Source organism: Haplochromis burtoni, unplaced genomic scaffold (assembly GCF_018398535.1).
Source record: "Haplochromis burtoni strain Fernald_Lab_line unplaced genomic scaffold, NCSU_Asbu1 Contig_87, whole genome shotgun sequence".
Taxonomy (NCBI): Eukaryota; Metazoa; Chordata; class Actinopteri; order Cichliformes; family Cichlidae; genus Haplochromis; species Haplochromis burtoni.
This window is the reverse complement of record NW_024582448.1, coordinates 10,923-24,239: the sequence shown is the minus strand read 5'-3', so window position 1 is coordinate 24,239 and position 13,317 is coordinate 10,923. Positions and strand designations below refer to the sequence as shown.

At 38.5% G+C, this 13,317-nt stretch overlaps 2 protein-coding genes across 2 annotated transcripts in view; both read right to left on the bottom strand.

Moving 5' to 3' along the window:
- The window catches only part of esyt3 (extended synaptotagmin-like protein 3), a gene marked incomplete in the record, with an annotated part of 17,287 nt that extends 12,135 nt beyond the window's left edge, over positions 1–5,152 (bottom strand). The window contains 4 exon segments of the mRNA XM_014334701.2: positions 1–105; positions 4,011–4,052; positions 4,363–4,691; positions 4,798–5,152. Coding sequence (XP_014190187.1) covers positions 1–105; positions 4,011–4,052; positions 4,363–4,668 — 453 coding nt within the window.
- A 2,673-nt stretch (positions 5,153–7,825) lies between these two features.
- LOC102293661 (extended synaptotagmin-3) overlaps positions 7,826–13,317 on the bottom strand; it is an 11,441-nt gene continuing 5,949 nt past the window's right edge. Inside the window, exons 9-18 of the mRNA XM_042222482.1 lie at positions 12,824–12,872; positions 12,583–12,672; positions 12,383–12,445; positions 10,069–10,140; positions 9,812–9,898; positions 9,397–9,546; positions 8,897–9,252; positions 8,647–8,745; positions 8,194–8,325; positions 7,826–8,069 (exon numbers count right to left, since the gene is read on the bottom strand). Coding sequence (XP_042078416.1) covers positions 7,940–8,069; positions 8,194–8,325; positions 8,647–8,745; positions 8,897–9,252; positions 9,397–9,546; positions 9,812–9,898; positions 10,069–10,140; positions 12,383–12,445; positions 12,583–12,672; positions 12,824–12,872 — 1,228 coding nt within the window. The 3' untranslated portion in view covers positions 7,826–7,939. The remainder of the gene's footprint in view (positions 8,070–8,193; positions 8,326–8,646; positions 8,746–8,896; positions 9,253–9,396; positions 9,547–9,811; positions 9,899–10,068; positions 10,141–12,382; positions 12,446–12,582; positions 12,673–12,823; positions 12,873–13,317) is intronic.

The window sequence follows — 13,317 nt, the reverse complement described above, 5'->3', positions numbered from 1 at the left end:
AAAAGTTTTCAGTGAAGGACTGGAGAACCTGATGGACTGCTGGATGTTTTCTCTAAGTAGCTTCTCCATGTACGTCCCAAAAAAAGGCCACGCCTGCTTCAACACCTGACAACACATGACCAAAAAAACATGTGAACACTTGATTCAGAATAGCAAACTGAAATTTACTCACAACGTTAACTGAGATTAACACTAAAAGGCTTAATGTATCAGATGCTTTGTTTAGCTTTCTAAAATTACAACTTAGTTGTAAAATGTTTTTGTTAGTAATTATTTAATATAGTTTGCACTTCCTGCAGTCTCCGTGTTGCTTTCAGCTAATCTATCTCTGACTTTGACCTTCTGTCCTCATGCTTTGCATCAAGGTGTAGGTTTTGTGTACTCTAGATCAGCAGGGCCTTAACCAGTTCGTGTTATAGAGGAATAACCGAATATCTTCTGGATTGTGTTTATTTTCACCAGAATAGAAATCACAGTAATAGCTACAAAAGGTATATAAAGGCATAAAAGTTATCTGGCAGCACAGTGGCAGGGTGGATACCACTGTTGCCGCACAGCAAGAAGGTCCTGAGTTCAGTTCCTCCATCAGGCTGGGGTCATTCTGTGTGGAGTTTGCATGTTCTCCCCATGTTTGCGTGGGTTCCCTCCGGGTACTCTGGCTTCTTCCCATCGTCCAAAGACATGCAGTTTGTGGGGATAGGTTAATTGATTAATCTATATTGCCCATAGGTGTGAATGCAAATGGTTGTCTCTCTCTGTGTGTTAGTCCTGCGACAGACTGACGACCTGTCCAGGGGCGTACGCCGCCTCCCGCCCTATGACAGCTGGGATAGGCTCCAGTGCTGCCTGCAACCCTGAAAAGGATAAGCGGAAGCGAATGGATGGACTATAAAAGGTATTATTAATGTCCTGTTGTGTGTATTGCCCAGCTGAATGTCTGACTGTGAGTGACTTTCCTTTGTTACACTGGAGTTGATTTGCTAGGAATTTGCTTGATTTATTATTTTCTTTGAAATTGTTATTTCTAGGTTGTGTTCTTACATAAAATATTCTGTAATTCTCCCCATGGTTGTTGGCTTGGGTTTGTTATGTGTCTGTCTGTTAGTTTTTTAACTTTTCCTTCAATATCACATTCCAATTTTTGTCCTGTTTTTTCTTCTATAAGGAGCTTGTTTTTTCTGTTTAACAAAGTAAAAAAGGAGTTGTACAAAGAAAATCATTTGTTTCTATATGAACTCTTTCTTTTTGTGTCAATTATGTCCATGAATAGGGACCTGGGTACAATTAAAATCTATAACATTTCCTGTATGAGGAGAACTTTTGTTTTGTTTCTGCCTGAAAACAAATACCACATACATTCCAAAAAACAAGTTGCTGCTTGTCTGTGTCACTGCATTCAGAATGCTGTGTTGGGTTGAGCACAGGTAACTGACTTGGCCATTGAAGAATATCCATTATTGCCCTGCGAAACTCTTACACTATACTTTGGGTAATTGTCCATTTGATTTTTTGCTCTGTGAATGATAGATCTACCTCTTTAAGAGTGTTCTTGGCCTGGTTAGATGCAGTGAAGTTTTTCTTAACCATGGAAACAATTGTGTTATAATGCACTTTAGTTGTCTTCTGTGGTCTTTTTTTGCTTTTGGTGTTGCTGAGCTGGCTAGGGCATTGAATCTTGGTAAGAATATACCAGATTGTTAATTTGGCTGCAGGTTTTTGCTCTTTCTGTCTCTCTCTTTCTCTGAAAGGTTTTTTTTTTTGTTTTGTTTTAGTCTCATAAAGTCCTTATTCACATGCATCAGCATGTTTTAGGAACTCCCATAAGTTCATTAGGTGATCATAAACTCTGATCAGTAATCTGGTAGGAATGATTCCTGGGAATTGTGGATGGAAGGACAGATGACAGACACCTCATCACTGCACAAACTCATCTGCAAGGTGAGCTGAAAATACTATACTTTAAAGTAAAGCTGGAAGTCAGCACTTCTATCATATATTGACTGTTTGATTTCAAATCCACTATTGCGAAATACAGACGAAAAATTATTTTTTAAAAAAGAAGAGAAGAGAAGAGAAACCTTTATTAGTCCCATACGTAGGAAATTTGTTGTGTCACAGCAGAAAGTGGAGAGTGCAAGTTACAGTAGTAAAACTTATCATTGTCCAAGATTTAATGGACCTAAGTGTAGCTGATTCAATATTTACAGACTAACTGATGTATTGGATACCAGATTTTATGATATTTGATGTGGGCTTATTTGGACATACTTTCAGTGCCAATTAAATCACCAATTAACTGAACATGCATGGAACAGGGTGAGCATGTAAACGCCACATAGAACAACAGAAGGTTCAAACCAGGAGTCATGGTGCTACCACTTCACACCCCCCAAATATGGGACAAGTAAAGCAGTTCTGACTCTCATTACATGCAGCACAGTACATTTTAAAAATAAGTGGTGCCAAGTTCTGGTTAGGTCTAACTAGACTGTTGAATAAACTAATCAACAATGACTCCATTTTTTTTTCTTTTTGACTGATTTTTAACATGCCATAATTTTGCATTTATATGAAACTAACAGATTTTTCTTTAAATCTTTTAAAAATCATTATTTGGTGCATGTTGTTAGGTTCCATATGGCATAAGCAGCAGATCCACTGTTGGAATGGCTGCAGTGTGCCTACATGTTCTCTCTCCCACATTTTCCATCTTTCTTCCAATGTTTGTGTCAAAATAAAGATGACAATTGTCATAAATTAGCCTAAAAATGCATCAAAAGAACAAAACATTACAAATATGGGCGGGATTCTACTTGATCTTAATGAGGTCACCTAAAGGTATCCAGTACAGCCCGATCCGGCAGGGAGGTGTGGGACGCCAGATCAGGCGCCCCCTGTTTTTGTCTTACTTCTCTCTATCGCATTTTCTATCCCTTTCAAGAAGTTAGGCTCCATAAATGCTAAAGAGGTAAGTATTATTTCTCAGTTGCAGTGAATAGATAGAAAATAAACTGTGAGAAACTAAACAGAAGAAAGAAGAAGAGAAATAACAAGTTAACATAAACCAGTGACACACTCCAGGGCCTGATCAACCCTGGCAGGGCCTCCTTGGATGAGGGTGTCTAGTGATGATGGCCGAAATACCCAATGAATCCAATTTGTCCTAAATTTTAAAATCATAAGCTAGATCAGATCTCTAATCCTTAAACCTAACCAAGGAAGGAAAATGTCAGATTAGCCTGGGTAAAAGGCACACAACGATGCGCGCTGCTGACAAAGTTTCTGGGCTGCCTTTCCTCATAACAGCCATCCCTCAAGAGTCTCTCCATCTAAAGCAGTGCATTATCAGGGACTGTAGCATCTACTCCTTCTTACTGAATCACCCTACAGTCCATATTCAAACCTTTTATGGTTGTAAAGCTGAAACAGTTGATTGTTATAGATACTTGAGACTCTGGCTGGATGATAAAGAGACTTTTCTACAAAAAAAAAAAAAGAAAAAAGATGAAGATCTGGTTTTTATATAGTTTCTTTTTTATATCTCATTCATAAGCTACAAGATCATTGCACAACCCACAATTTTGTCTCCACTTGATTATGGTGCTATTGTTTTATGAGTGCATCTATATCCACCTTAAGGTCTCTAATGGGAGTTTTTCCTTCACACTGTTTCCAAAGTGCTTGCTCAGTGAGTCATATGTTGTCTGTATGCATTATTGTAGGGTCTAATTAACAATATAAAGCACCTTGAGGTGACTGTTGTTGTGATATGACGCTGTATAAATAAAATTGAATTGAATTAATTTGAATTAAATTCTGCGTATCACAGTGCATAATGTGAAAATTTTAAATTGTTGTATTTGTGCATCTGCAACTACTCTTGCACCTGTTTTTAGTCTTGGTATCTTTCTTGAAAAAGAGATTTCAATCTCACCGAGAGAACCTGTTTAAAAAAAGGACTTAATAGATAATATCACTCTTAACATGTGAAAAATGTTTGAATACTGTACCTTGTTAAGCCAGTGAACCTTCTCTACATCAGAGAATTGCACCTTTGGGGGAAAAGCATTAAAGTTGAAATCTTGATGCATGCTCAATCATCCAGGTAAGTCAATCTCCAAAAGTTGATTCTGTTCATCTGGACGAAGCGTTTTGTGGGAGAAACGTTTCGTCACTCATCCAAGTGAAACGTTTCTCCCACAAAACGCTTCGTCCAGATGAACAGAATCAACTTTTGGACATTAAAGTTAAAAGTTGACGTGTCACAGTGTCATGCATGACGGCGTTGGTGGAAGACGAAGAGGTGTGGTGATTAAAAACCTCCCTCAGAAGTTTAGGCTGTAACAGAAAAACAGAACATACCCAGGATGCCATCGGTAAGGCACTTCTCAGCTCGGTTTTGATCGCGCGTTTTTCATTGTCCACTAAGTCGATGGCTGATGTGATCCGGGCGACTTTCCATTGGCGATTTTTCTTCCAGTAGGTGAGCATAAACACGCACAGCAATACCCAGCTGATGTTGATGCCCAGATAGCCTAACAGATACACAGGGTAGCAGATGAACACCGCTCTCCCGCAGTACATCACGAACTCTATTATTACGTGGTTAACAGTCGAGGAGCTCAGCCTGTCCGTGCACTGCATGCTTTCGGACGGTTTCTGTGCCATCGGGTCAGACACGGTCTGAGGACCTGGTTCAGAAAACGCACTTATTGTATGATCAGAGGGCGAACAACTTTCTGTGTATTTCATTTCATTTTCATTTGAAAAGTAGACAAACCAGTCCTCCGCACTTACCTCGCGCTCATAGTAGTCCTAAACCTTCTCCGTGTTTTTTTTTAAACAAAAATAAATATGCAGGATAAAATGACGGAAATAAATCCAGACCTGGAACTTAGATTTCCACGCTGTATGCCTATTCTGCACCGGGAGGTGCTGTGTAAGTCAGTGCCAAAACACCTCGAACCATATTGTTGATGTTGTAACTACACAGTAACGTCATCAGGGCACGAGCGCACAATCACACGCACGTTGTTGCACTTTTGATTCCTTACTGGCACCTACTGTGTTAGTAGTGCGCTTCAAGTCAGGACTTTCCACGCACACGGAGATGTGCTTATAAGGTGTCGGTTCTCTTTGGATCTTAAAATTCCTCAGTGATGAAGTTTAACTTTATTGCGCTCGTTTAAGTCCCAAACAGACCGCATTTCTCTCCATGGACAAGAAAAAAAGGAACGGAGAAATAGCAGATGACGTAATTAACAAAAAGGAAACTTATATATTTTTTGTTACCAATTCTCATCTTTCTTTTATCACAATTCATGTTTTCATTAATATCTTTATTTAGCTTCATTTGATTTTTTTTGTTGTCTTTTTCTTAGTATTATCATTACTATCAGTAGTGGTACAAATAGTACTGGCGGTGGTATTATTACTTATATTGTTATTATTACCAATATTTTTAATATTATTACTGATATTATTATTATTTAATGATGACTCATCTAACCACATAATGTAGATCCCCATATCCACGCAGTGGGTTTAACCACACGAAACTCACACCCAGTTTTAATTGAATGCAAACTCTACAAATATGTACAAATGTTTGTTTGTTGGTTTGTGTTCTACTCTTTTTCAATGTATTCTTTTTCTCTTGTTTGTGTCAGTGCACATTTTCTTCATAGTTGTTTTTGGCAATGCTGATTAATTCTGGCATTTTCACTATGCATGTTTCACATTTTTATTACCCACTTGTAAACATCTACTCTTACCAGTAGCAGTTTATAAGAGAAAATATATTGAGCAGAATCAAATTCCGTGTGGTTTGTGTGGCCCCCCCACAACGGTCCCAGTTTCACTTAAGCTTTCAAGATTGAGCTGGAAAGGATGTGCAGCAGGTTATGGTGTAAGGGCAGAGATGGTAATGTACTAATATGCGTGCGAGTGTGTTGATAAGATGAAAGGAACTTTAAGGAACAAAAGGAGAGAGAGGGGATGACAGTTAGTGAATCAGGAAATGCAGAGGATTGGTAAGGAGGAAGTGAAGAGGATGGAGAATGGAAAGACAGCTGGTCTAGATGCCGTTATGGGAATGACTGGGAGTGAGGGTTTTCACCCAGCCAGCTGTACAGCATCTCGTTAACATTTCATTACCTTTCTTCAGTAGTAAGGAACTGAGCTTTGTTTGATTAAATAATGTTTATTAATACACCTGTTTTCACAGACAAATAGGCACAAAGTTCTGTGCATTCAAATAAATGAAAATGAGGAAGAATTACAATAAAAATAAATCAGAAGATTAAAAAAAAAACACTGTTAACAATAATACAAAAGCAAGTTCAAAGAGAATAAAATAAAAGTCGCAATAAATCAGTTAACATAAATAGCAATACCCCCCCCCCCCCTTCAGTCGCTAACAAGGAACAGTTATTAAATTCAGAATCTGTGATCGAAGGCTCGAAGGAGTAAAAACAAGCTTAGATAAATAGTCTAGCCCTTGTTCACTTAGTGATCTCTGTGCAAGAATGTGAATTTCACACATAAAACACGTAAAACACATCAGCAGTCTGACTGCACAGTTTTGTAAATCTTGGATGTGAAAAATAGATGATTTAACTAAGTCAGTAAAAAAGAACTTTACGGTTTGCATGAATCAGCTGAGGAGACTATACACCTAAATGAAAGAAACAGAAATGTGAAATAGATTTTATATAAAAGTTAAAGCCTAAAGAAGAAACAAATACTATACCAAAATTATGAATGCTGGACGAGCAAAAGGAAGCAATCACTTGACTGGTTTTTCAGTGTAGTTCAGGAGGAGCTACAATCATGGCCTCAGTCTTGTTGAAATTCAAAACAAATCAATTGCTGGGATAGACATTGAACTAGGTGGATAGCCCCTTGAGCCGGTAAGGCTTAAAAGACAAAAACAGCTGAATGTCAGCATAAATAAATAAGAAATGGAAAGGTTGAACGATGGCAGCTAAAGGAAGGATGTAGTGATATAGTAGTAAGAGACCGGGGACTGAACCTTGTGGAACCTCACAGGTTAGAGAAGCAATGTTAGAGTTGTTTACCCTAAACAGAGAAAGTCCTGTCTGAAAAATCAGAGGAAAACAAGTCTAACACCAAGCCAGAGATACCAGCCGAAACCTCAAGCCTATTAAGTAACATACCATAGTCAATGGTATGAAGGGCTGTATTGAGATCAACTAAAATGAGTACAGAACAATTTCCTGAATCAAATACCATTAGAATCGTATTATAGACTCTCAATCTCAAGGAAGTGCTACTTTCGGAAAAAAAAAAAAAATCCATAAAGGAGAATGAAACTCTTCAAGCATCATGTCGGCAGTTTCCCCTGCAGTGGCTGATGAGGTGATTTTTAAGTTGCAAAGCTTTTCTCAGATCCACTTGCTAGATGGATTTCTTCAGCCCAAGCAGAGTGAGCTCATACCTTTAGAGAAACAGGTGTGAAATACTCACGTGACTATATCTAAAAACAAATAATCACCCACACACGGTTTTACATTAGAGTCCATGACTTGCAATCAACAAAGAAACAAAGAAACCAGCACCAGTTTGTATTTGGTGCTGAAAGTGGTTATTTTAGTGAAAACCCAGAAACAAGGAAGTATTGCCCCTTATAAGATGCTTCATACTGACACTCATATGTATGTATAGATAGATAGATAACAAATAGATTAAACTGCTTTTTAAAGCTTGTATCAGAAAAAATGAGTTGTTTATATTAGATAGTAATATATTTCTTACAATTTTAATGACACCAATACTGATTATTTCTTAATATGTTTTTAAAAATTAAGATTATTTTTATCAGAAGCATATATCACTCTAATTACTATAAAAATGTTTATTTACAAATAGGAATATTCCTCAGTGTATAGTTTTATTATTTTTAAGGTATCAATGCCGTTTACCCTGACGTAGCATAACATACCAAGCCAATGCCCTTTCTTTCTCTGGAGACCAACATCTTGTTACTTTTCACAGACACATACAACTTCCTAGTTTGTGCTTCCCTGAGTGTCACATCGAACTGAAACCTGTGACAAAAGATGATTGTCAGAAAAGTAAAAGAAAGTAACACTGTGCACAAACTTTAAAACTCCCAGCTCTTCGTTTTTTAAAAAACAAACGGGATATGTAGAATTAGTTTATTACGCTCACTTTTCTTTGAAAATGGGATTGATCGCCCTCTTCTTGACACCGGTCCTCTTGCGATGCTTCAAGCTTTGGACAGGAAGGAGATACAGGCGGACGTAAGAGTCTGTGCCGTTCTCACTGCAAGGGAATAAATTCCTGCGTGACAGAGGATTTTAAAAGAAAACTGTATATTATATGTGCAATTTACAATTTCTAATTGTTGCCTTTTTCTCATCTGATGTGTTGAGCTCAGATAATTTAAAACAAAAATAATGAATATCTTAATATTCTTAAATTAAGCCTGTTTATGACTTATACCAGCTACTGCAAACATATTATATGACATATTTTCAATATCCTGGACCTAGGTGTATATATATATTATTTCAACATATGGTGCTTATTAGAAAAAGAGTTTAATGTCATCACACTAAAAATGCAAATCATAACTGGTGCTGCTTGATCGCTGTGACATACCTGCAATTGTTAACAAAGACCATGAGTTTGTTCCTCATGGCTGCATATTGTACAGACAACGCAATCTCTCCAAATGAACCCAGATGATTCCTAATGGCCCTTTAGAGGTAAAAATAAATATATGAATGTCACCTTTTCTTTCTTTCAGTTCTTTTGAGAATGCAGCATCTTGCTTAGTTCATTATATCTGTAAAAATATTAAAAGTCAGCGTTAGAGGACAGAAATGGACACACAGAGAACAATTCTCACTCTGGATAGGAGGCTCCATCTGACAGGTCGAATCGCGATGAATCAATAACGTTCTCTAACAGCAGGCTGTGGGAGTCGAACCGACGCAAGTTTATTGATGAAGATGATTGCTTCCTGTTTTCAGGCGCCTGGGAGGAGCCACAGCCTTGAGCCAAATAGCCTTTGCTTGGTGATGCTCCCTCCAGGTTCGGAGTAGAGGCAGCAGGGATATTGTTGGAGGAAGCTGTGTGAGAGGAGGGTGGAGCATTGGAGGGATTGGAGACTGAGCTGTACCCTGATTTTCTGGCCTGTTGTTGTTTGCCTTGTGGAGGAGGACTGAAGATAGTCTGGGATGGAGGCTCTTCCAAATTAAGAATCTGTGTGAGATTTACATCAGAGCTGATGAGGAATTGTATTGGCAGTACAAGTGAATAACACAATGGGGGCGGGGGGGAACAAAAACAACAACTAAAATAAATAAAACAGGGAAACCTAAGAGATCTTTAGCCTTTCATGCCCACCCTGAGAGTGGCCCTCAGTTTGATCTGGCTGTTTGCTCCAGAGCGCTCCAGCATGAAGCGCTGGTCTAGAGTCAGGTTGGAGGTTCTGAGCAGGTGACTGAGGGGCAAGCTGAGAACACAGACTAGATTCTTCTTCTCAGGCTCTTTGACCTGAACCACATGAACAAAGAAAATATGAAAAAACAAAGATTAGATTAAACTTATGAAGAGATCAGATGGAATATGGTGTTGCAACATTGGCAACACACTGGAGAAATCAAGGTTTGAATGATTGGTTTACAGAAGAACATTTCTGATTAAAAACTGGAAAAAATGTGAGAACATGCTATCACTTTTCTAATTAGGTTATTAAATTAAAGGTTTTAAACTATTTATTTTACATTATTTTACAAACAGTACGGAGTAAATGACAAACCTGAACAATGAGCTCCTGTGCACTGACATTATGCACAAAGAAGGTGAAACCCTTTTCCCAAACTGGATCTTTAGATGCATACGCAACCTGTGGAAAGAGAGTACTAGTTAAGCGAGACGGTCACTGTGATGTGTGGATGTAACTGCAATCTCTGAAGCAGATGAACTGACCAGTGTTTTAAATTTTTACAGAAGAAAAATAATCGAAGAAAGGACATATGCACTTAAAGGTGGAAATGGCGTATTAGCAATACCTACCTCGCTTTTAACAACGTCGTCGTCAATGGACATTTCCACAAAGGAGTTGGGACAGGTGGTTCTCTTTGTGAGCTGAAATAAAAGCAAACCAGTGAGGCAGTGAGAACATCTGTTCTAGTTTACAACTACTGTTAGCTGAGTCTGTGTTTCTGTGAGCCACTGTCAACATTTAAACCAGAAATAAACCCTTGCACATACAGGGAGTGCAGAATTATTAGGCAAATGAGTATTTTGTCCACATCATCCTCTTCATGCATGTTGTCTTACTCCAAGCTGTATAGGCTCGAAAGCCTACTACCAATTAAGCATATTAGGTGATGTGCATCTCTGTAATGAGAAGGGGTGTGGTCTAATGACATCAACACCCTATATCAGGTGTGCATAATTATTAGGCAACGTCCTTTCCTTTGGCAAAATGGGTCAAAAGAAGGACTTGACAGGCTCAGAAAAGTCAAAAATAGTGAGATATCTTGCAGAGGGATGCAGCAGTCTCAAAATTGCAAAGCTTCTGAAGCGTGATCATCGAACAATCAAGCGTTTCATTCAAAATAGTCAACAGGGTCGCAAGAAGCGTGTGGAAAAACCAAGGCGCAAAATAACTGCCCATGAACTGAGAAAAGTCAAGCGTGCAGCTGCCAAGATGCCACTTGCCACCAGTTTGGCCATATTTCAGAGCTGCAACATCACTGGAGTGCCCAAAAGCACAAGGTGTGCAATACTCAGAGACATGGCCAAGGTAAGAAAGGCTGAAAGACGACCACCACTGAACAAGACACACAAGCTGAAACGTCAAGACTGGGCCAAGAAATATCTCACGACTGGTTTTTCTAAGGTTTTATGGACTGATGAAATGAGAGTGAGTCTTGATGGGCCAGATGGATGGGCCCGTGGCTGGATTGGTAAAGGGCAGAGAGCTCCAGTCCGACTCAGACGCCAGCAAGGTGGAGGTGGAGTACTGGTTTGGGCTGGTATCATCAAAGATGAGCTTGTGGGCCTTTTCGGGTTGAGGATGGAGTCAAGCTCAACTCCCAGTCCTACTGCCAGTTTCTGGAAGACACCTTCTTCAAGCAGTGGTACAGGAAGAAGTCTGCATCCTTCAAGAAAAACATGATTTTCATGCAGGACAATGCTCCATCACACTTCACTGTGTTATTGCGTTGTCACACTATGGCCACCAGAGGGCAGTCAGAGGCAATGCTTCTGAAGGCAACAGAACTGAGAAATGTTTAGCTGGTCTCTGTGAAAACATGCTCCTTGCCTGCCAGTGCCTAAATAACAAGATGAATGGATTCACACATAATACCATGTAACTATAAAAAGATCTGTGAGTATAGCAACCTTGGTAATGTGTCAGTGTGTGTCTGATTTAAAAAAAGATTTAATAGTTCTAATTTCCTCAAAAGTTCCCGACTATGTTCACTTTCTGCATTCTTCTTTATGCTAGCAAACGTAACCTGAACATTGCTCAGGAGGAAGACCAGCTGTCACTAACACAGCTACGTAAAATCAGAGGCATTTGCCAGACAAACGGGAAAGGCCAGCTTTCACAGACACAAGAGCACTTGGAGTGATAACACAAAGCTCCTGATCAAACTGAGACATCAACATTCAAAAGCATCATCAACTCTAGGACACAAAAAAGAAAAGCTAAGTACCAATGAAAGATAAGGACTGCCCTTGGTTATGAGCCACAAACTCGAAAGCAAAGTTGAAATATTGTTCAAGAGAGTTACATTTTTGGACAATTTTATAGTAGAAAGAAAATAAATTTAACCCCCCCAATATCTAAATTTTTCATTAACAACAAATTTATGTGATTTATTTTTCTTTTTTAGTGCAGCAGAAATTAAATTACAAAATGCATTCTCAGAACTGACGCCAGTTTTATCTGATATCAGATGAAAAAATATCTCCATTATGACCAGTGGGCTGGTTTTAACAACAATATGTGCAATCACACAGAAAGTTAGATGTTTATGTGCTCGCTGCCGAGAAGTAAAATATATAACACTCTGTTATTTTTAATGAGTAAAACAAAGCTTGAATTTTTTATATACCCATGTCAAATTTTAATTTCAAATAAACACACTTTTACTGTTTTTCAGTGGCGCAACACTCAGTTAAATATAAAGCGCTCTAATACTGTACTTTGGTGCCAAATATTCTTATAAAATTAGAAGATAATAAAGTGAAACTACTTTTCTCGAGACTCACGGCCATCTTTTTGTAGAGCAGTACAAAAATACAGCTGAGCACATTTGCATCACTGACTTACGTCAGTATTTTCTAATACTCCCTATTAGAAGATACTTACTGGTAGATCTGTGGCACTCTGCAGGTACACTGCAAGCACAGCACAGGCAAAGTTGTCCGTGGACTGGAAGGAAGAGTTGGGAGAGAGAATGAACGTGAGTTACATAGCAGCTGGACACTGAGCTACCTACAGCGGCAGTTAAAAGATGAATAATAAAATCCTGATGTTAGTGACATCAAAGAAACACTAAGCTGCTGTACCTCCTTCAGCAGGCTGGTGTCAGTCTGAAGGGAAAACCACTGGAGCTTAAGATGAACTTCACCATGCAGTGCCCTGTCCACAGGAAACCACTGCATGAGTAAAAGGATGTTCAAAAGGATTAAATACAAATCTAGAACTAGAGGAAATTATAACAGAAGCTTGAACACTACATAAATCCTGCAATGTCCTCTAGCACAGAAATACTGCTATTAGTTGTTTATTAGCGTTAAAAAAGCTCACCTGATCCATTTGTTTCTCCCTCTTCACTTCTCCAAAATCATGGTTATATCTAAATTAGACAAGAAATGTAGAATAACATCAGAACTCAGACAGATCATTATTTTAATCAGTTTCGTGGCTCAGAAATGCATACCAAAGCAATAATCATATCACTACATTTAAAAAGAAAGCAAAACTACACACACTGACATGAGACACGGACTTTCAAATTAACACAGGAAACACGGCAGGCACAGACAAGACACTGAACTAAACCTACCCTAACATGAGGATTACAAAAATAATAATAATAATAATAATAATAATCAGCACAACTAAGGAATCAGAACCTTAACCATAATACAGAATAATACAAAAACACCAGAAACAGAAAATGCTGGGTCAAACGACCCAGAAGCGTGAAAGCTTTGATTGGTCCTGTATGGCCAGTAAAACCAGAAAAGTGCTATACAAATACAAGTAAATGACATATTATGGACAAAAATAAATATGTT